At 36.9% G+C, this 24,842-nt stretch overlaps 1 protein-coding gene across 2 annotated transcripts in view; it reads right to left on the reverse strand.

The window, feature by feature from the left end:
- Positions 1 to 24,842, reverse strand: part of SEMA3A (semaphorin 3A) — a 169,330-nt gene that overhangs the window by 16,354 nt on the left and 128,134 nt on the right. For both annotated transcript variants that reach the window (XM_074168230.1, XM_074168229.1), the window contains 7 exons: positions 18,487 to 18,629; positions 17,243 to 17,357; positions 17,075 to 17,144; positions 15,857 to 16,001; positions 9,918 to 10,137; positions 4,645 to 4,736; positions 1,638 to 1,679 (listed from right to left, as the gene is read on the reverse strand). In XM_074168230.1, coding sequence (XP_074024331.1) covers positions 1,638 to 1,679; positions 4,645 to 4,736; positions 9,918 to 10,137; positions 15,857 to 16,001; positions 17,075 to 17,144; positions 17,243 to 17,357; positions 18,487 to 18,629 — 827 coding nt within the window. The remainder of the gene's footprint in view (positions 1 to 1,637; positions 1,680 to 4,644; positions 4,737 to 9,917; positions 10,138 to 15,856; positions 16,002 to 17,074; positions 17,145 to 17,242; positions 17,358 to 18,486; positions 18,630 to 24,842) is intronic.

Here is a 24,842-nt window from a genome sequence, read left to right on the forward strand (position 1 = left end):
TAGCCTGAGGCTGCTTGATTTTTCATGAGTTTAACTCTGCCTGAATAACTTGTATTTTATGCTCTTTTTTAGCTTTAGACAATTTTAGCAGTGTAGATTTGTTTTCAAAAGACTCAGGGAAAATTGTAATCTCGCCCGCATAACTAAAGATGCTTTGAAGAAGAAGTTGTATGAAAATACATGGTCCATTATCCAACATGACTGGCTGCTTTAAGGGAATGTACTTATAAAAACAATCCAAAGCAGAGCATTTTGATATGATGTGAACATATATACAACTTGATAGGTCCATTTTTAAGTATCCCAGTAATCAATAGTCCATTTTTTTGGCCTGCCATTTTTGTTGGTTTAGGTGGTAAACTATGTTAGAAGAATGTCCCCAAACAAAATGTTTTCTGTCAAATACATGAATGTTTTCAGACAGCTTTCCTAAATACAGTTTATTCTGAGTTAAATAAGCAGCATTTCAAACATAATATGGCTGTTCATTACAGACTTAATTCGACTTCTGTTTAATAATATATAGAGCAAGGTAGATGAATTAACTAAATCTCATTTATAACACACAGAATTTTTTGTGCACCCAGTCCTGGAAGTAATATCAAATCTCCTCTTTACTGAAAAGGACATTAATAGAAAAATTAATGAGTGTGATGAACATGTTGCTTGTATTTACTGAATTAGGCTCCAAATCAATACAAATATGAAAAATAAAAAAAAAATATATTAAATTTGACATTGAATTTTGTCGCCTAGACTTTTGTGACAGGAAATGACAGTGGCCGGAGTTTATCTACCTAATTCCAGACAGAAGAGGAAGATTGGCCCCTAATACCTGCTTAACTCCCGGACCACAACCCAAAGTTCTTTGCATGACTACATAATTTATCAGCTGCTTTATAAAGAAGCCTAACAATAATTGCCCATATTTGCTTGGAAATGCAGGAATCACCTTTACTGTAAACCAGACAAAACTTTACCTCCATCCATCAAGAAGTCCAGTTAGTTTTAGTTATGGTCTTGTCTGCAATGAAGGCTGTTGTAAATACCTATTCTTTAAGAAGCTAGTTATTAGTGCACTCAACAGAAAGAAAGAAATATGAATTCTGGAGTCTGGAACCCATATCCTAACCATGTCACTGAATCAGATTGCCATGGAAAATTTGGACTACATCAGATCTACCCTCCTTGTTCAATCTGAATGGTGTACATCCAGGAATGGAATGGGCATTGGACAGAAAGACAGGAGGATGTTGCATTTCCAGTCTTTGCTTCCACTCTCTGCATTCCACATCTCTCTAGTCCCATGGAAGTAACGTACCAAGTCTGGCCACTCCTTTTGAACAGTTTCTCTGTCATGAGAACATTCCATAATGTGGAAATTTTTTTTTTTTGAGAGCCTCCAGACAGCTGGTTAGTTTGTGTTTAGTTTCCACCTTACCAGTAAGTAACATAAGTTAGGCTTTTCCTTTCTCCTTTGCACGTCACATTTTCCTGAGAAACTACTGATGTTTATGTAAAGGGATGGGATGCTGCTGCTATAATTAATACGTCTCTACTGACTGCCAAGTTACTGTCTTTAAAAGACACAGACCAATAAATCTTTAAAAGTGATTTAAAGCTTGTGCGCATAGTACCTGTTTTGTGGAAATCTTCATTGCTGAAATAACGGTGGGTTCCTAGAGGGAAAAAAGAGTTAAAATATAAAATGAGTTCTATAATCATAAAAGTTCTGCTAGAATGATATTTGCCCAACCCAGAAATCTTGAAATTAGACACTCCTTAGCAATAGTGCTTCTTGTTGTCTTTTGCAACAAGTGGTGTATTCTTTAGCTATAAGTGAATTACAATGGATGTACATATCAAGGTGCATCTTTGATTGCTATATTGATTGGAGACATAATTTTCCATGTTTCTTACAGTTTCATTGTGATTGCTTTGTTACTAGTTTCACATCTTGAAATTAATATCTGCATTTAATATTAAAACTACATTTAAAGAACCTCCCACGAAATATGAAAATAGTAGTGGCTGTATCAAAGTATGTAGATACTATATTAAAAGTGATAACACTAAATTAAGCAGCACCCTTTAACCATAGCAAGGTAAGATGTCCATTCCTGCAAAACCTTATTCGTAAGAACAAGCCTAATCCCAAGCGTAATCTTGTTGACTGCACCGCACTGTTCACACACAAAGAAGTTACTCCTATTTGCAGAACACAGAACTAAAACTGGAAAGAATTTTTTTGCACACTGAAATACGCATTATTTAATCAACCAAATGGGTCACTAGGAGAGTTACTGCTCTCCTAGCTAAATCTACCCTTAATTATACTTATCTGTAGCAAAAAGATGTCAAACCAATATCTACTCTTCTACATGAGAGACTGCAGGAAATATTTAACAGAATAAGTATGTTTAGATCTGATTAAAAGGCTGTTATGCATTTTAGGTCCAGCTGCTTGAATGGACTTAATCCTGAGAGTAAAAGTGGCATCATTTGGTTACAAAGTGTGCAAGCCAATTCTGTATGAAGTTTATTCTATTTAAAAACCTACTATTGATCCCATGCATCATATTTTCGGTTATGTATATTAATAAAGTCCTTATTAAGCTTTTACGCTTGTGTAGCTTTTAACTTGCTAATCCTGAGAGAATTTGATATGGGTCAGTGGATGTTAAGCATGTGGACCTGCCTTTACAAATGGGTTAATAGACCTTATATTAGAAAGCATCAATTAAGTGTAACATTTGAATGAAAATTGATCTCATTAACTTGTTTGCTCAGCTGTTCAGGGAAATATTGCACAAATGGGGTTAAAAGAGGCATTTGTTATCAACGTAACAGATACGGAAGACTTTCAGTTTGGTGGAATTATGAATGAAAAGCATTGTATTCAGTGCACTGCAGTATAACCATCAAAATACATTCTTTATGGTGCATGTAGACTTTTTAGTAACTAAAGAAAACTTGCATTTCGTTGAGGTACATTTAAAATCTATTGCAAATTCCCTATTGAAAGATCCACATCTTATGCGTACAAATTCTGCTTATTCCACTGAAGTACATTAATGTCTTCTTTAAGGCTTAAATGTATGCCAAATGAGATAAACGAGCTTTCAAGTAAATCAGAACACCAAAATCCTTTGTGTAATAATGAATAAATACACATGTAAAGTGAAATACCAAATTTGAATTTGCCATTAACCACACTACTTCTGTAAAGCCTTTCTGAAATAAAACTTTCACTCCATTTATTTTCTTTTGTTCACTTTTATATTTCTCTGATCTGCTTTACCTTGGCACTTATACTTGATTTAGGGAAGAAACTCATACATTATCAACAATTGCCAAATTACCCTGCATTAATGTAATGACTTTTGCATGTATAAAAAAGAAAAAAGCTGCGAGCCACAAATTACTTGTCTCATTTTCTCCTCATAGTTTTTACTTTTTTCTTCTCTTAAAAAAAAAAAAAAAAAAGAAAGAAAAAAACCCACATTTCTACCCTCAAAAATACCCCAATGGACTGCAGCAATGGAGATACACATTTTTCAGTAGTTTCTTGCACTCGATAGAGTGGTTTCTGTGCAAGATTGGTACCAGTAAAGGCAAGATTGCCTGTAACAGGAAAAAAAATAATTGAAAATAACAATATAAAGTTATACAGGGTCTGTTTAGATATGTTTTGTCTGATGAGATACCAAAGATAAAGGGATGGCAACTGAGTATGATGAGGACATGGTGGCTGGGCCCCTGTGGCAGGTCTGGAGCCCTTGTCAGCACATCTGGAGTGAGATCACACGACGCATCATCTTCACATTGTCAGATTAACCTTGCCCTCCCAGCTAGGTACCAACCCCCCGAAAGCCTGGGGCCTGTGAAACAGTGCTATAAAACAGCACTGACAAAGAGAATAACGTGGGGAATGTAAATGATTCGTTGTTGTGTACAAAACATTAGACATCCCTGGGTTCTGTCTGGAAAGTGTTTGAAAGGTTTACTCTGCCTCAACTTGCAGGGGTGCCTATGGGATGCCTTATTTTTTAGGTGGCTCAGACAGGAAAAATGGAAAAGATTGATTTTCACAAAAAAAGTACTAAAGATTAGGGAGTGTTTATGGTGTCTAACCATGAAAATGAGACATTAAAATCACCTTTGACAATATAAACACTTTCTTTGTTTCTCAGATTATTGGGCATAAGAAATCTCTGCAGATCACTGTTTTTCCTAAACTATCTTCCTAGTTACATTGTGCTGATAGTTTGAATAGCGTTAAGAGTTGATGCAACCATAAAATTCATGTATTGTATATCTCTGCAGGAGAAAACAGACAGGCATTATTCCCAGACTTGCATAGATACATATTTAACTCCAGCATGTAATAGCTCTAAGATTCAGAGATACTAATTTACTTTTAAAACCACAAACCAAGAGCCCAGAATGCCATTTCCTTTAGCATTAACCTCCAGCTAGCACTGAAAGTTTCAAGGTTTATTTTGACTAGTGTCTGGGTCTCTAAATGACAAGCTAATTAGATGGGTATGCCAGGCTATTCCTTGGCTAGACTGCAAGAAGTTTAGTTTGCAGCTGTCCACAGAGAAATCTACAACCTGACACTTGAAATTCAGCCGCACTTACCCGAAAGACTGTCATTTCTTCCAGCAAGACTTCCTCTAATTCATGCCAAGTCTCCTTAGGAATTGAAACCACTTTAAGAACTGTTCCAATATCTTGAAAAGAAAAGAAAAAAAAAAAAAAAAAGTTTTCAGGTGCTTAAGAAGCATACTTCATTTTCAGAGCAGCCAGAGGTTCTTCTAGTATGTAATTATTTCACATATAAAGATTGTGAAGCTGCACATCTCTGAGCACTTGTTCAAAATGCCAACTGCTATTCAAAATAACCTAGAAAAACACAGAATGTCAGTAGGACATTTCACTGAAGTCTTTCAAGTATCAAAATGCAACAAAGAAGATAAATACTACTGTAGTTATTAAAGAATGAAAAGGACTGAAATACTATTTAAGTCACAGTATAAAATGACAGATGTTTCAGTCATTTAATTGAGGAAGGAAATGCACTAAATTTACCCAGCCATGTTTTATTGTCCATTTTTAATATGATGTTTGTCATTCTTAAAATGCATGTGAAGATGCTGTCAGAAGGCTCAGTATAGATATAAAAACATCTGGATAAATGTTGTTACACAGATGAAGCTGTTACATCTCTTAAGTACAGGCGATCTTCCTCATGTCAAACAAAGTACCTAAGATGTATAAGCCCCTTAAGGCATCTATATTTCTCTGTGTGTTAGATACTAGTCTTTGCTGAGGGGTAAAAAGCAATACAACTTGTATCTTCTGTTTAGAAATAGATGTGTGCCAGCATTTTAATACTACATCCACTTACATTCTTGGGGTTTTGCAATTGGCTTTAACATGAACAGGGCCAACGCTTGGAATTTCAAAGCTATAGCCTCTGGTTTTGTGAATATGGTTTGTGACTTAAGACCATCTCTGTTTTACAGCTTCTGCATCTGTGATTTTTTTTTTTTTTGTTGTTTTCATGAAAAGAATTTTCAGCAGGAAAAAAAGAGGAAAGGATCATTTTTAGGTTGGTACACATCATTGCAGACTCTCTGAAATGGAAACAACAAATGGATGCAACTTTCCTTTTTAACCAGCCAAGTGTAGTGTCATGTAAATATATCATAGGAATAACAGCTATGTTCCTGAGGACCTTTCATGTTGCACATTCTATGTCAGTAACAGCTTAGGAAAAATAAAGCATTTTAAAATGGCTAAAATTCTCAAAGTAACAGGACTGTAAAGGTCAACTTTCTCAAAACAAGAATTAAACAACAATTACACAAAATAAAAACATGTTTTGTATGTATATATATTTGTGTGTGTTAGTTGAAATTTCTGATTAACAAGATGACAAGTCACCACTTCTATATTAAATTGAAAATGCAGACTAAATTGAAAAAAAATAGATTACATGGGTTTAAAATGTCATTTTTATAAAATGACTATCTTAAAAGCTACAGATTTCATGAGAAAATTCTGGTATTTCAACTTCTTTACAGGAATTTGGACTAAAATATTCTAGAAATCCTAGAATAACCTGTAGAACTGAGATTTTAATTTTTTCCATCTGCTTCGCTTTAAGCAGATGTTGGTTTCTAAGTATGTTTTTTTTTTTGTATTTTTTTAAGTTTAGAAAGGTGAAATTTTTTTCCATTGTTTTCTTTCATTAGTCACGAAGTCATAGATTCTTTTTTAAAAGGAAAAAACCCAGTTCTTTCTTAAAACAACAACAAAACAAAGCACAACTTTCTTTTTACTTAGGCAGCTACACGTACAAACTAATCTAGTAAAATACACTAGATAAGTTGTTTGGGAAGTGGTTTTCATTATGGTTACTGGTACTAATTGAATATATTTCATTCAAGAAATATTGAGAACAATGCAGAACAAAAGCAATACAAACTTTAAAACAAGAAGAAAAGAAAATCCACATTTTTACAATGGAGTAATTCAGAACAACAGATAATTTAATGTTATATTTGTAATGTAATGGATGAGTTCATGTCCTTAATTATCGTGATAATTTAATGACTGTGGTTTTGAGGAAAATACGTTGTATGGGTCAAAAAAGAGAACTCAGATTTAATAAATATAACAGTGTAGCAATGTGTCGTGATTGTATTCTGTGTTGGACTATGGCTGTCCTCCGTCACAATCCATCAAAAGCCATATTCCAGAAATAAAAGGGGATTTTTGGTAAAACAGCACAAGAGAAATTGTGGAGCCTGCACAGGGCACTGAGCAGCCACAAGTTCCCCAGATAATGTTGTTTCAAAAAAAGACCTGACTTTTAAGTGGATCCTGCAACAATTACAGCGGCTTGATGCTTGTGAAAGCCTCTGAGGTCAAAGATACACTGTGTTAATCACTACCGCAACTCTGGTCAGGCCACAGGTACTAAAGTGGGGCTTTATCTGAGTTCTAGATCAAGTTTTACAGAGTAGTATTTCAAACAATTTCACACAAATGGAATCAGGCTTCTCCTTTAGGATCAATAGGCTCTGTTCAGTAAGATAAGATTACTGTTATTAATTTGCTTTACTGACAGATGTACCTTGACTGTGCCAAATGATCCCAAACATCAGACACCAGGATATGCATTAAGTGCATATCTTAAATCCCGTTTTTTACTGATATAATTTCAAGCACGCTGATATGATTTTATTTCCATTGTGAAACACACTGGTACAATCACAGTGGGAAAGAAACTGCTCGGCTAAAGATTTCACCCACAGGAAAGGAAAATGTGACCACACTGGATGGCCATTAATTATGTTGTGTTCAATTATCATCAGTTATTTAATGAAAAGGGAAAGAAAAAAGTATTTCTTCAATATACTGAAGTTCAGCAGCATGTGGGAATAATGTAGATTGCTGCAACAGCAGTGGGAAAATACAGAGAAATGTATCTAATCTGATGGGACAGACCTGCACAGAAAAATCCAGTCATACCCCAGAGAACTCAATTCTGGCTTTGTCATAGGTTCAGATCATCAAGCGGAAAACTGGACCATGACTAGAGTCCCTAATCTGCTCCCCAGCTTACTCTTTGCTTGGAGAAGATGTAATACACACTGATTGTGTATCTGTTTCTGGTTCCTTTGACTTTGACCAGCCGGCTCAGTGCAGCTTTCTGGAGGAAGGCAGGCAGGGCCTCAGTTCTGCCTCTTTTCCTTTCCTCCTGCATGGAAGATGCCCTTTCCTCATTCTGAAAACTGCAATAAGGATAGTGAGCTCAGAGGAGCACCATTTGTGCCCCAGCTCCAAGCACAGGTGTTGCAATACCTGTTCTTGTCCCATGAGGGTATAACCTCCTCCTGGAAAAAGAACAATTTCTATAGGAAAAAGTAATATTTGAAGAAATAATAACACTCTGCACTTACAAAGCTGTGTTTTTGGTGCTGAAATCTGTTTTGGCAAGTGCAAGTAATAACCTTTCAATACTTTTCTTACAATTCTTGGGTGCAAATATCAGCAATGTTGGATGGGATCCAGAGCATTTACCACACACCTGAATATTAGTAGTTTAGGGAATTCGGTGAGTGGGTAAATTCCCAGCTCAAAGGTAAGAGCTAGATATCACTGAGGCTCTTTCAGAGGGAGGCCTTGCCTGCCAAATTTAGATAAGAACCACTATACGTAATGATAACTATCTAAAAGCTATAGCTCAGGTTTAAGCAAGTCTCGTGTACTGTCTGAAAAGAGACAGGAACTTCTGCATAACTATTCATCTTACTCTTGAAGAAAGGACAATGAATCCCTCTGGAAGTACTTATCTTTCTCCCTTGCAGAAGCCAAGGCATCTTTCTTAGACTGAATGCCAAACTTTGGTGAGATAAATGCCACCTCTCGTGCTCAAGATGTAGACATAAATCAGCTCCTTATGTTTGTTCAGCATCAAACTCTGGATGCTGAAGGGCTTGTTCCCTCACATTGCAGCCAAGGGGAGAATTGCCATTAATTTTTTTTCTGGGCTGAATCAGGTCATAGAAGACTTGTTGAAAGGCACAAAAAACTGCCAAGTGTAGATGGCACTGAAGTTTCTAATGTGTGATGGAAAATATTTGTGCTGTGTAAAATCGTATGAAACTACTTTTCAATGGTTTATGCAAGAACATATTGTTGCACTGGTATCTAATAACTCAGTTCACAGTTTTAAAGGGCTGGAACACTTTCTGCAGAGCTGCATTTCCTGCAGTAAATGTTCTGAATTGCTACACATGCACTGTGGTACACAAAGCTTCATCAGCTCTCAGTTTACTCATAATATATTTCAGGCATCAACATGAAAGAGATCTTGAGATTTATTTCTTGGGAAATCTGACCCCAGGTCTAGAGTGCCAGAACTGTACTTAAAACAAGTCAAAAATTGGACTGTTACAAGACAGACAGCCAGACAGATATTTTTTGGTCCAAAGCTGTAAAGAAACGGTGGGGTTTTGGTTTGATTTGTTTTGGCTTCATGATGCCAATGTCTAATTACTAGCAATTATGTTCAATAGAAGTTTAAAATACTTTTATTAAACATAACTGAAACAATCAGCCAACTAATGAAAAATCTTCAAAGATGAAGAAGCAGATCCACCAACTGCTAATCAGCATAGTTCTGAAGCCACTGAACTTAGGCAAAAGCGTATCAGCTAATTCCTGGCCACTGCTATTTCTCATTACTACCTTTCTGGAAAAAAAAAAAAAAAAAGTATTTCCTGAGTGCATATTTCCACATTTACAAAATGCCCAAGCTGTATGATTCCACAAATATTTTGGAGAGGATATCATGTTTATATTTGAATATCAACTCTTCTCAAAACACTTTGTTGAGCCAGTTATCTTCATCTTAAGTAAAATGATGAACTCTTCTGGCAAAAGAGCTGGGCATCTTAAGGTAATACTTGAAATGCTTGAAAAGACACAGAAGACATTTCCCATACCTGGGTATTTGTCTCATTCATGTTAATATCTCTTATGCTGTACTTCAAAATGAGTACCTCAAAACTGGTATTTTAATACTAAATTATAATTAATAAGGCAAGATATTTCTAATAAAATTCCCTAATAACAGTAGTTGAAAAGAGAGTGGTTTGATCTTAATCCAGTTGGCAAAGCTCCTAAAGAATTAAGCTATGCAAGCCACAGCCTGAACCTGCAACACTGAATATATGTAACAAAGGCCTCCCCACACACAGTTTTGAGTCCTGCCCCAAATTTTCACAGGTATACACTGAAACATATATCTGTTATATCTTTCAGAGTATGAAATTTTATCTGATCTATGTCTCCATAACTCCTGGAGGAGCAGACAGTGTAGACTCGGGGCTTCTCACCTGTGCCAATGAACATCACATCATATTGGCCATCTTCTGCATCTACTCGATCTACTACTATCTGTGTGAACTGGTAATCCACGTCTGTTTTGATCATGATTGGACGGTTGTTGATGGGGAATACTGGGTTGTACATGGCTGGATGACTTCTTGCAAATGTTATAACTTCATCAGGAAGGTCCTTGGTGGAATCAAAGCCTCCAAATGTTTTACTGGGACACTGGAAATAAAAAAGAAAATGTTTTCCATTTTATTATTGATCACTAGTAACATATTAGAAAACCATTTCATTACAATCATCCCAAATACTGCAGTCTATAATTAAATATAACAGGGGATCTAAGTGTTGCATGACAGATAGCAGAAGTTAATTCTGTCACTAAAATTCTCTATTTTTTTTCATTTTGGATTTAGATCAATATGGTTAACAGAGTGTAAGTGATCCTCATCCATTGTTTTTCTTGCTACTATGCAGTGCAAAAGGATTTTCAGTCATTTACTGATTAGTGTTAATCTTTAATAGGTAGAAGGAAGAAATCCTAAATTATCTAAAATCATTCAATATGTGACAAGCAGTTTCAGTATTTGTTTATGTATACAACAGAAAATTAATTAATTATTCCATCATCTTAGTTTCAAAGTATTATGCTCAGTAGTAGACTGGAAATCAATTCCTCTCTGAAGAATCAAATCTTTAAATGCTGGGGCAATTCCCTGTTCTACTGACTTTTCAAACTCCTGCTTGTCTCAACAAGCCTGTGTCATCCATGTAGTCCCAATAACATGGATCCTGTTACACTAAATCAAATCAGGTGAGTCATGTCCTAAATGCATCTCTTCTGTCTCCATTGATTCTAAAGAAAGCCTCGTGTGAGTGTTGCTGCTCATACTGTTAAGTGAGACAACTCTCGCTAAAGAACTGAAATAAGTCCTCACTGTTGTGTACTGAGCAGGAACAGAAAAATTGGTGTCCCCTTGGGATTAAGCTTATCCCCATGAAGTTACACAGTAAAGAGTCCCTTTGCCCCCTTATACAGCCATGGGTGGGCCAGTTTTGCCCACAATCTGTGAAAAGTAGAGAATTATCTGCTCACATTCTTCCAACATGAGCAAAACGTAGAGACTAAGAAGGGAAGGAGAGGTAAGACTGTGGCGTCGGTATCCACAAAAATATTCCTCCACTTTCACCTACCTCATGTCCCCATGGGGAGACGTGAAGACTGTAGCTAATCACCACTATTTGCCCTCATCTCTTCTGTAGAATTGATAAGTATTTTATGAAAAGTTAGAGGCTACTTTAAAGTAAGCATTAGAAGTGTGTTAGTAATGTTGAATGGATGAAGAAAATGAACCACGATGGCGTTAAATCACCAGTCCAAAGATACTCGACAAAGGACTTGGCGTACCCCACTCCTAATCTGTTCAGAGATAACAATTTAGGATATATAAAACTCTGAAACACTGTGGACAATTATTATGTTTGCAGCACTTGAACCTGAAATATAAACATCTGGTGTTAAAATGCCCTAGATAATTTGCCCTTTATATCCACGTATAGAATATCTTCCAACTAAATTAAAAACCTAGAGGACAACATCTTATTAACCAAGAATCCAGACCTTGCAGGATGCTCAGCAGAAGAAATCAATTGTCTTTGTTATCACCTTGATCCAAATTATTAATAATTCATCAGAAATTAAATTAAAAAATCAATGTTGTCAAAAGGAATAGTTGTTCTACTCAGCAAAGGGACGGTTCCAGCATGGACATATAAAGTGTAAATTGTTCCTTTTTGGCATATTTGTTAGTAAGCAAATTCCCTCATTCTGTTTCAGTATATAGTGTGGAAAGGAGGAAGGGAGGGAGGGAGGGAGGGAGGACATTTGATTAATGTATGTGGAGCAGACTAAGCAGAAAGCAAGTTAGTTATCTACTTTATTGTGTCAACATTTTTCAGCTTTTTCATTATTATATGTTCTTGCTCTCTCATACAGAAATATTACAAAGATAAAATAAGATAGGCTTTTTATAATTGTTGGCCAAGCCATTGTATGTCTCAAAGATTGTGTTTAAAATCCAACACTACATTTTTAAGTGTGCTTTACAACTTGATTAATATTCTAACTACAGTTCAATACTAATTACTCAGATTAATTAGATAATGATTAATTAGACAATAGATGTAAAGTGCTTTAAGTATAAAAATCACTACACAAGAACTAAGTATTGTTAATTGCAGCTGGGCAAACACTGAAAAAAACAGTAAATGAATATTCATCTCAATTTTAAGTAAATAAATTTCAGCTGTGTTTAAATTGCTTGAATATTTACTTTCTGGCTGATTTTCTAACAAAGGATTTTACTTGCAGCAATGTTGACCAAGATATATTTTATGCAGAAAAATCATAAAACTAGAATTAGTGTCATGATTCTGTGTGTTTAAATGAGACTCCCAATTTTGAGAGCCAGATTACTGCTTGGATCCTCTGCTTTTATGAGACTAAACAAATTACAGTTACTTTGTGATTTTACATCTGAAGCCTAAAGTGTGTTACCTGGACTAGGCTGTGGCTCACAGTAATCTCACCCCATTTTAGGAAACTAACTGAGATGAAATAAAACTCTTTCAGATATAACTCCTCAACAGGTGACATTTAACCCATCCGTAGTCCAAATTGCTTATAGAGGAATCTCAGCCCACATAAAGTCTGAGCTGTCCTGAGAACGAAAATCCTGTCGCATTTATTTATGTTGTGGTCACAAAACCAGGATACACAACAAAGACATTATCCTTGATGTTAATGACAGGACTGCTATTGACATTAGTGGGTCTAAGTCAAGCTATTTGGCAAGGGGCTTCATCTGAACTTATGTTTACATACCTGATGGATCCCACTGATATCAAGGAAAGAGAAAATTTTCAGGTGCCAAGGTAGGCATGAATACAAATGTCCTGAAAAAGTTTGGAGAAATAAGCCTGATCTTTGGTTTAAGTAGAGTCAAAGAACTCTTGCTTTTAACATCCACTTCCAATTGCTGGTCCCCAGTACGCTCCGTCAGGGTGTTTGATCAGTCAGGAGGTGGTAAATAGATTATACCCTAACCGGCCTTTTAGGGAGTCCAGCAGAATAAATCAATAACTACATTTTGGTGGGAACAAAACCTGTTTTGGTCATAACTGAAGATAGACTCTTGGTACCATGAAGCAGAGAATACTTGAGCTCTGTAGCTGAATTCACAGAAAGTCAGATATTAATTCAGGATAAGGTATCTCATTCAACATGAGGCATATACAAAAATCCTCCCTCCTCTTCGAAATGCAGTTAAAAGATTTAAAAAAAAAAAAAAGTGCTATAGATCTAAAAGGAAGAATCCTGGCAACTTCTTTGTTAAATGTGAATCTGATGTAGAATTGTTTACAAAGTTTTCTGACTTTTCAAAAGAACCATTAACTTTCCCTTTTCCTTACTCGTACTGGGCAAGTCACCAGATACTCAAGAGGTTTACTGGCACCTCACCTACTAAATTCCTCAGATAATTCAGCTCTGTTTAACTGCACTGAGATCTGGAACTGAATCACCATAAGAAGCTCAGATTTTTTCTTCCTTTCTTTTCCCTGTTTCTTGGAAAAGGAAGCCACATGTCTGAAATCTAAAGGAACTTCAAAAACCTTTCTTCTTTATACTCAACAGGTCTTCAAAGTCATTGAAAATATATGCAATGTTATCACTTTAGGAAAAAAAAAAAAAAGCAGCTTCTTTTCAGCCAGAAATTACTCTCATTTTAAAATTCATTTTTATCCTATTAATACAATAGAATGTTTTTAGGAACTCCTTTTCAAAGTGGTAGACACCAGGATTAGAGTCAGTGGTAGTGGGCTAGGAGAAACTGATGGCCTCAGCCACTCTTTAATTAACATCATTTACAGTAGCATGGCCTCTTGCACTACATGATGTGACTGGGGGGCTACATAGAATGGTATAATTTGGGATCACTCTCGCCCTTAGGCAAGAAAAATGTTTAAAATGAAATCTGAATGCCTTTGGACTTTCTTTGTGAATCTTAGTGTGAGTATGTTATAGTGAAATTGTAAGGGTAAAACCCATTCTGAGACGGTAGCCAGAAAAAAAAAAAGTATATGTAACTTAATTGTATTTCCCTACTTTGGCAACAGATCTGGTGAATTAGGTCACTTGGTCACTTAGAGGCTGGATTCAGGTCCCTGGTTTTTTGCTTGTTCTTGGGAATCTGATCAGGTTATTCTTCTCCCACACGGACCTCAGTTCAAGACCCTCAGACAAGTCTTGGAATAACTCAGAGGCTCTGAGACCAGCAGAGCTCACATGTTGCCAGTCCCTAGGGCAAATATTTGAGTTGTGCATTCAGAACCTCAATAGAGCTGCGTCTAATCTCTGCTTGGCAATGAATGTAACAGAGCCACGGTGCAGCAGCCAGTTCTTTATCTCAGTCTGTTTCTGTGATAGAAACATGTAACATTCTTCATCTGTAGTTTTACATATTTTTTTTTGTTTATTTTTGTTTAGAAAAGTTAAATCAATACTGGAATCAAAGAGGAATATGAGTAAACAGAATAATGAACACTAACTTATTAAGTCTGTCAGGCGGAAAAGAAGATGATGTCATTATATAAGAAATACCAAAAATATGTACTCATTCACATTTTCCATGGGGATGTAAAACAATACAACTTCAAAAAACTCCTCTAACATATAGTATTAACTATAGCAATTAAAAAAACCAACAAACAAGTTCAGCATCAAATGAGAAATGAAACCTCTGCTATGCTTCAGAGCTTGTATTTTAACTGGAAAAAGTTAGGAATCCCGTTAGTAGTCAGAGTGAGGGAGTGAGGAGTGCTGAGGAATCCGGCTGTCAGGAAGCCCCTGTTTTCTTTTGCTTAGGAAGTAATTTTCATTAGGCTGAGCAGATATACTGTCTGACTGTTGGACATAATTTGAAAGATCAGGTTTGAATGAACAATTTCAAAACATACCAGACAAAACCTGAAAATCTGGTGATTTAACAGAAAGGATCTAAGCTATTCCTGGTTTGTTTTGAGCCTTACATTTAAGGAGACATTCAAAAGAATATTCTAGATGGATATGTTATTTACATTTATATTAATATGTTTATGTGTATACACATACACATATATTTCATCTTCAGCAATGATATTTCAGAATCTAAACGGGTCAAGATGATTTATGCTAGCTAAGGATCTATCCCAATGTATACAATTAACATTTTTTCATCAGTGTCCCATCCTCTTAGACTAGTGGCAACTTTAAAGGCAGTTAAATATTTCTATGTGATGACATCAGTTGAGAGTTATAAATATAGTTGTCTTATATACACTGATACTTTAGTCATTCATAAACTAGAAGCAGAGAAACAGGTAAAAGCATAGATTTTAAAAAATACCAATGGGAGTTAGAAATTATTATGGTCAATCTTTTGCAGAAATATCTGTCTTACTATACTAGATTCAATGTTGAGAACAATTGAGCATTTCTTAACAGCCAGGCAGATGCTCTGTTTTCTGTTCATTCTCACTAAGAATGATTCAGCCAATATTTGGAACAATGACAAATTCCAAGGAAAGGATAATGCAGAGTAATTTATTAAACATTTGACTTTAAGCAAAGTTCTACAGCCATTGCTCAAAGTTCTGCTGAAGTTGTTAATACGAATGCCAAAATCAAAATCCAAATGAAGTTGCAATTGTAGCTTCATTCTTTACAAGTAAATCAGTACATTTTGGACCTGGAGGAATTGTTAGCATTCCCTTCTGCCACCCTATCCATTTCATTATCTTTTTCAGTTTCTTTCCTGGATCTCAGATCAAGGATCATGCAATGTGTGAAAATATTTTCCATTGTTTTCCCTTTTTAGATTACTATATTTCTTAGGCTACTTACAGTTCCTGGCCGTGGATATGGTACTCGCCCTTGGTAAGGAACCCACTGGTAGTTTGGGCCATCTCGGTGGGCATAGGGACCAAGAAATACCCTCCTCACATCAGTCATGCTGTACATGCACACTGCTGACCCCTTGAAGATATTACTAAAAATGAGGGGAGAAGAAATCGAGTCAGATTCTTTAAATTATTAGTCAGTTTAATCAAGTGGAAGAGCTATGGGAATAGCAGCTTGTTCCTTTCTAATTTATTGCATGTGCTGATTATCAAAACTCTGACATGCTCTCAGAGCAATCCTAACTCACTTCTAGTGAAAGTTCAGCATAACTGATACGATCTCTCAGACATTTTCCTAAGCAGATGGCTGCTATTCCACTGTTTAAAACATATTGTCCCCAGAAGGCCAAAGCCCCAATTTGAGTAAACTTCAGCATGGCTGTCCCTAGAGGACTATTCAATTCTTTCCTACACTTTGCATTTTTCTATTTTTTTAGCAGTCTCTACTCTCATTTAAGTAACACACACACAAACTTCAGTGTTGTTTCTTACCTTGAGATTTCTTACAGAAGACAGTAAGTACTTGCAAATTTCCCTCTTCTATGCCTGGTTACCACTAGAAACATTCTTTCTGTTTAGAAACTAAAACTTTTGTCCTTCGCAGATAAAAGTGGCAACGCAACCAGTACTGCAAACCTTCCTCAGGCCCAAGCTACAATTATAATTTTGTTCTCGGTGAAAGCACAATGAAATCAAAACATTCAAGTCACAGTTATATGTGAGTCAATAACAGAACTTTTGAAAGATTGTTAAACTTTCCAGGTTTCAGCAATATTTTTTATTAATACCTCCTTGACTAGCCAATTTCTCACACTGCAGCTTTTCTATTTCACCCTGCCCCCAAACAACTATATTTATGCTTGTGTTATTTTTCCAGGTCTGTGTGGAAAGGGCTACAAATTCTGATCCCCACTATAAAAACCCAATTCAACAGCAAGAACAGCCTAAGAAACTGATAGTCTTTGTGATTACTTGCTCCAGAGTGATGATGTACGTTACTCATAAGAGAAGAAACCTAATTCATTACTTCTTACTGCCATTGACTTCTTAGTTCAAAGGTTAAGAAAATTTTGTGTTTCTTAAAAACATTTTTAACAAAGAGACCTCTTTAAAACAAGCTGCCACCCAAGTTTCCGTGCAAGTAAAATGATACATTCTGTACCTGGAAGTAGTAAACACTCCATAGACTATAGGATTTTTAGGGTCTTTTGAGTTCATTAGGAACACATCCTCTGTAACAATAACAAGAGATGGAAAAGAAAACAAAGTTAAATTCATATGGATAATACCTGAAAACATTTCTGCATTCAAAGCAATTTCTGCCACTTACGTAGTTCATCAAAGTGTGTGTCAATGCCATTGGGTCCCGGAACTGAACAAATCAGGCGTGCTTTGAGGAAAGTTGTCCATTTGTTAACAAGGCTCCTGTGTCCGCCAAAGTCATTCTAATAATAAAAGTATTTTGCATTAATACCTTGTAACAGTCTATGATTGAAGTATCAACAGAGTACAGAGAAAATGTAGTAACCAACCACAAGATGCTACTTACAGAAAACAAAGAATCCACCTTCTACATACGAAAACATTCTTATGTTGTCAAAGACACTAATTCTGATTTTCTTTTATTTTACATTGTATTGTTACATATATCACAGTAGCACATCATTTAAAAAATAAAATCAAGAAAACCCAAACCTCTTTATATATTGCAATATATGTGTAATACTGGAGAATGACAGGAAGGCAGAATATTTTGCTCCAGAGCTCCCAGGCTGCCATGTCCTGGTAAAGCTTAAGGCGTTTAATATCCGTAAGTGGGTAGCAACAAAGTAGAAATGCAAGTTGCAAGTGAAAAAAAAAGTAGATTAAAATGCCAGAACATCCATACTTATGGCGTAATTGGTTTTCAAGCAGTTACCTCTGGATTTGAGGAGATAAATTGAAAATGTGCTTATGGATTAACATGAAATTTTACTGTCAACATCAGAGTTGCCAAAGCTACAACATTTATGAATATTATTCTATTTGTAGAAATATTTTTAAAAGTCTGTCAGAAAAATACACGGATGTTTATCAGTGTGGATGAATGATTCAATCTGCAGTCATTAAGAGTCTTCTGAATTGTTGCCCATTTCTACAGCTAAGCTTAAACAACTGTTTCATTAATTCTTCCTTTGCCTCTGTTTTAAAGATTTTCACTAAAGTGGGAATGGAAAGGTATTAACATTCCTTTAAAAAGTAAATTCTTCAAATGTTTTTAGCCTACCTGGAAGTATCACATTTCCTGTAAAAGAGTCTCTCTTTTGCAGACACATTCTAAACCTCAGAAGATGCCTATGACTTTTTAAATAAAACGTTGTAGTTTGTGAAGCTTCCCCAAACAGAGAAGAACTGAATAGTACACCTTTGGGTGTGTTAACCCCCAATTATTTTTCACTTGGGATGATCTCTGCTTCGGTACAATGTCAGTGTTCATACTGAATAGTTTACAGGCAAGAAAATGCAGTTTCTAAAATCACTCACAAAGCATCTTGCAAGAGTATTCAATCTCACACAAAGAAGTCATCGTTTTACCTTGCAGATCTGCCCTATTCGGGCATGAGTGGCTTTTCCAGTGTGCTCTCCATCAATTGCATTTTCACGGAAGAAGAAATAGATTTTGTCATCTTCTGGATTGTCACTCTCTGGTATCAGGTGAGCACTAATAAATCTAGGATCTGAGAAGAAAATGCCATTGTGCATGTTACCATTCCACGAACTGAATCACTTGCTTTACTTATATAAATGAATTGTGATTTTGCTTCCCACTAATTGATCTCTGCATCTAATAGCAAACATAAGTACGTTAGGTAGAACATCACCTATTAGCATGTGACAGGTATTTACATCCCTCTCATCTTTAACACATAGAGGTGTTTGCTACAGATATTTAATGAACATACCTTAAGTTTATTATTTAAGCAATTAAACATTCATGAAATCTCTTTACAAATGGTTGTACAACATTACTGCATTGCTTCCTAATTCCATGCATTTATTACTGACATTTTTCTTATTTCTTTGTATGTTTTGACTGTTGGTCAATAATCTTTCTGTAGGTGTTGCACATAAAAGGAGGGAATCATTGAGACAAATGTAATGTTCCTAATTTTAGCAATAATGAAGAATATATAAAGAAAGTATTTTACATCTAGAAAACTATTAATGTGTTACTGTCAAAAAAAAAAAAAAAGAGTTAATGAAAAAATACAGTTTTTATTAATATTGTCTACTTCCACACTATGATACTCTAAACCCCAGCATTTTTGTCTCATTTTCAGAAGAGAAGGGTGGAGAATGGCTAGAAAGCAGCCCTGAGGAGAAGGACTTGGGGGTGTTGGTGGATGAGAAGCTCCACATGGCCAGCAATGTGCACTGGCAGCCCAGAAAGCCAACCGCATCCTGGGCTGCATCAAGAGAAGTGTGACCAGCAGGTCACGGGAGGTGATTCTGCCCCTCTGCACTCATAAGAGCCCACCTGGAATACTGTGTCCAGCTTTGGAGTCCTCAACATAGAAAGAACATGGACCTGTTGGAACGGGTCCAGCGGAGGGCCATGAAAATGATCAGAGGGATGGAGCACCTCCCCTATGAAGACAGGCTGAGAGAGCTGGGGTTGTTCAGCCTGGAGAAGAGAAGACTCCGGGGAGACCTCATAGCAGCCTTCCAATATCTGAAGGGAGCCTACAGGAGAGCCGGAGAGGGACTCTTTTTCAGGAAATGTAGTGACAGGACAAGGGGTAATGGTTTTAAATTGGAAGAGGGAAGATTTAGATTAGATATTAGGAGGAAATTCTTTACTGTGAGGGTGGTGAAGCACTGGAACAGGTTGCCCAGGGAAGCTGTGGTTGGCCCATCCCTGGAAGTGTTTAAGGCCAGGCTGGATGGGGCTTTGAGCAACCTGCTCTAGTGGAGGTGTCCCTGCCCATGGCAGGGGGGTTGGAACTTGATGATCTTTAAGGTCTCTTCCAACTCTAACCATTCTATGATTCTATGATTCTATGATTTTTGAGTTTCTATTCAAGTTGTTGAAATACTGTGCCTTGCTTTTTTTTCTTTTTCGTTTTTTTTTTTTTTTTTAAATAGAAAACCTTTATTCCTTGACAATTAGAGTGACAACATTATTTGGTGATAAAGAGGATACACCAAAAAATGAAAATACATAAAATGCAGGCATACTGATTGGTTACATAAAAAAAAATGGTGGAAAGTTTTGGGAGAGAAGTTTATAGAAATCATAAGAGTAAATTCATACCAGTGGTGAATCTGGTTCATCACTGTATTTTACAGAGATACTTCATCTGGTATCTTTCACTATATTTGGAAAAAGAAGGCATATCCAACAGATTTACCAGTCTGTTTTATAACCGTTTTACATCCTGCTGGGATAATTAACTGCAAACTATATTTAACTGCTCAAAGAATCCTGTTCTTATGTGAAATTATAAGCTATTTTAGTGTCATGCATTAACATCTTTTCAGTGTATGTTTATTGCTACATAGTCATGGAAATAATGAATTGTACTTTGTTTTGCCAGTTTGCACTAGCTGTCCTGTGAAACCTATGACCTTATTAAGGATGGCAGTGTTTGTAAGCAACATATTTCAATGTATTTTTATATATATATGCATGTACGTGTTTAGATGTGTTTATTATATAAGCACATACTGCATAATTTTGTGTCTGTGTGTATAAATATATTCTCATGTACTCAGTGTGTATATATATATGTATAGGCATATATATATTCTTGTGTACTCTGTATGTGAGTATGTGTGTGTGTATATATACACAGTAGATGAGAATGACCATACTAGCTTAGACCAAGGTTTACTTAGATCAATATACACAGACTCCAACATTGTCCAGAAGTAATCATCTGGGACAAAGAAAGAATATGCTAAGTACAAATAATACTCTCCCAGAATAATCTCTCTTCCTCCAACTATTTTCAGTGTAGCTGATTCCCTGAGTTTAGTTGCTTTCTATGTGCTCAGTAACTCTCAATAGATTTTTCATCCAGCTATCTGTCTAGACTCTTCTTGAACCCATGCAAATTTCCAGTATTCATAGTGTCCTTTCGGAATTTGTTCTGCGTGTACACAGCCTACTCAACTAAAACCTGCTTCTGATATTGTGTTTTCAACATCGATCTTACTAACTTAATTTGGTGCCTCTCAATTCCTGTATTGGAAATACCCACAGTGTTCAAGATGTGGATGAGTTGTGCTCTTATACAAGGGCTATACCAATGCTCTTCGTTGAATTCTCTGTTCTTTTTCTATTAATTCCTAACTTTTAATATGGATGTGACAGTTCCTAAGCAGTAATCTGAAATTTTCATGGAACTTTATGTGCTATAACCCCAGAACCTCACTCTTCATTGGTAATGCTCAGTCCACAGCCCATCATTTTATATGTGAAGATAGGCATGTTTTCCTCATGGTTTTCCCCATGATTTATCACTACATCATTCATCAAGAATAATTTAATTTGTCATTTGATTGCTTAGCCACCCAGTTGCATAAGATCCTTTTGTAATTCTTCACAGTATTCCTTTGTCTCACTATGCTGAATAACTTAGTATTGTGTGAAAAAATTTCTCATCCTGCTGCTCAACCTCTTTTTCAGGTTATTTATGAACATGTTGAACAACACAGAACAGAACTCTGTGTAACTGTGTCTATTACCAATTGTTTATTAAAATAAATCTTTTTACACATTTGAAAATGTCAAAATTCAGTAAGCAGCTTAAGCTCTCCACCCCAAGCCCCAGTAACTTAAGCCACTAAATTCACTTCCTTTCTTTCTAGCATGCATTTAATAGCCTTCAAGTTACACTAACACAAGGCCTAAGATAAATATCTAGACTATATTGTACCAAGGTAAATATCTATTATTTTATATATGATCTACCATGACTCTGAATGCAACTTGTATCACAAGAAACGCAAGGCTACAGCTTGAAAATTTCAGCATCACAGCTTGTGGAAGGATACATCAGAGAAAGAGGATACCCATTAGTAGACACTTTTCTGGGCTACTGGATCTGCAGAATCTCTTGGCTGAATATGCTGGTTTTACAATTTTAATGTCTTAATGAAAAGGGTAAAAAAAAAATCATCCAACCAAAACCTAAATACATTCCCAAATGGTTGAATGATTTGTTTCTAGTGCAATGGGTTTTGTAAATCACAAGATATCAAATTCTAAAATAAATCACTATATTATCAGGCATCAAAAATCTAACTTTACATTTGGCCTATGAAGATACTGTGGGGAGTCCCATTTGTGTCAATAATATTGCTGATATAGTACGGGTTATATAAACTTGCCCTCGGTTCGCATATTGTTATTCTTTTCTTTGCCTTTCACAATTTTGCAAGTGAACCTAGAAACAGTAAGAGAGTTCAGTACTAAAGCGGGAGTGATAAAAGAATGATAGAAAAATAGTTTAAGAAACAGAAAATATGTGTTTTAAAGAATTCTGTCAGAATGGTAGCAGAGGAGGGGGGGAGGTTGTGAGGAAGGCATATATAATTAACATTATAGCCAGAGTGCATGTGAATATGCTTTGTATACATTTCTTACCCATGCTCATCTGGGATTAATTCAGATTTTTGTTTAGTTATTAATAATCCTAACTACACCCCTGAAAACAAAGCGGCCACAAAGCCCCATATTAGAAGACACTCATTGTACATCATGGAAGAGTTTTTGTTGAATAACACTGGTGTTTCTTACTGAGCAAACCTCAGGCTATTTCACCATCTGGTTAAATCGACATGGAGAACAGGAGAGGTGCCTGAAGACTGGAGGAAGGCCAACATCATTCCAGTCTTCAAAAAGGGCAAGAAGGAGGACCCTGGGAACTACAGACCAGTTAGTCTCACCTCCATCCCTGGGAAGGTAATGGAGAGACTCATTCTAGATGTCATCTCCAAACAAGTTGAAGAGCAGGGGGTTATTGGAAGTGGGCAACATGGGTTTACCAAGGGTAAATCATGTTTGACCAATCTGATAGCTTTCTACGATGCTATAACTGGTTGGTTGGATGACAGGAGGGCAGCAGATGTCATCTACCTTGACTTCAGCAAGGCTTTTGACACAGTCTCCCATAGCATCCTCATTGGGAAACTAAGGAAGTGTGGGCTGGATGAGGGGACAGTGAGGTGGATTGAGAACTGGCTGTGTGACAGGACCCAAAGGGTAATGATTAATGGAGCAGGTTCAAGCTGGAGGCCTGTAACCAGTGGTGTCCCCCAGGGGTCAATACTTGGTCCAGTCCTGTTCAACATATTCAGCAGCGACCTGGACGAGGGGACCGAGTGTATCCTCAGCAAGTTTGCTGATGATACCAAACTGGGTGGCTGACACCCCGGAGGGCCATGCTGCCATCCAGCAAGACCTGGACAGGCTGGAGAACCTCATGAGGTTCAACAGGGAAAAGTGTAGGGTCCTGCACCTGGGGAAGAAGAATGTTAGGCATCAATACAGGTTAGGTGTGGGCCTGCTGGAGTCAAGTTCTGAAGAGAAAGATCTGGGGGTCCTGGTAGACAGAAAAATGACAATGAGCAAGCAATGTGCTCTTGTGGCCAGGAAGGCAATGGAATCCTGGGCTGCATAGGGAAGAGTGTGGCTAGTAGGTCGAGGGAAGTCATTCTCCCCCTCTACTCTGCACTGGTGAGGCCACAACTGGAGTATTGCATCCAGTTCTGGGCTCCCCAATTCAAGAGGGATAGGGAACTACTGGAAAGAGTCCAGCGAAGGGCAACGAGGATGATTCAAGGATTGGAGCGTCTCCCTTATGAAGAAAGGCTGAGAGAGCTGGGACTCTTTAGCCTGGAGAAGAGAAGGCTGAGGGGAGACCTTATCAATGCTTATAAGTATCTAAAGGGTGGGTTGAAGGAGGAGGGAGCCAGACTCTTTTCAGTGGTTGCCAGTGAGAGGACGAGGGGCAACGGGCACAAGCTGGAACATAGGAGGTTCCACTCAAATATGAGAAGAAACTTCTTTATGGTGAGGGTGACAGAGCACTGGAACAGGCTGCCCAGGGAGGTTGTGGAGTCCCCTTCTCTGGAGATTTTCAAGACCCGCCTGGATGCAGTCCTGAGTAACATGCTCTGACATGCTCTGGGCAATCCTGCTTCGGCAGGGGAGTTAGACTATATGATCTTTATGGTCCTTTCCAACTCTAAAAATTCAGTGAAATTCAGTGAAATTCAGTTTTAGTCAATAAAAGAGTGGTTCTTCATGTTATAGGGTCCTCACTCTTGTTACCTGGTGGTGTTTGGTTTTTTTACCCTCTTTCATATAACACATCTATGTCTATGCAATGAAACAGATAAAGGAAGAACAGGCTACATGTGTTCTGTTGCATATAAAAATAGATTCATTTTTGTTCAGAATGAATATAATGATCATAAAAGCAACATCATGATTATACGTGTGGAGAGAGGGAGAGAAATGTGGTTGATAATTTTGTAGGTTATAAAGCTAAGAAGTGGGTGGTGTGAACTAGTGATCTGTAGTGTGTTCTTTACTGTTTCATTAGCGGAGGAGCTGTTTGACTTGCCCGAGGCTTGATGCACACTTGCATTTAACTCTAGGGCTTCAGACCATGTTTGCAACTGCTGTTTAGGGTCATGATGACTCAATCAGCCAGATGGCCGGCAGTCACGCAACACAGCCCTCTCTATGGACTACCTAGCATTTTTGTACTGCTTTTCTTTGAGGAAGGGAAGGGAGACGTTGTCCACAGATGAGGGACTTCTCCTTGACTCTCCTAATTGTTCACCCATGCAGTAGAAGAAAGAATGTCATCCATGAATGTGTATGTTCCAAGTATTGAGACTGCCCTGCCTCACCCTGCAAAATTAAACAGGTTCAG

Source organism: Numenius arquata, chromosome 2, assembly GCF_964106895.1.
Source record: "Numenius arquata chromosome 2, bNumArq3.hap1.1, whole genome shotgun sequence".
NCBI lineage: Eukaryota > Metazoa > Chordata > Aves > Charadriiformes > Scolopacidae > Numenius > Numenius arquata.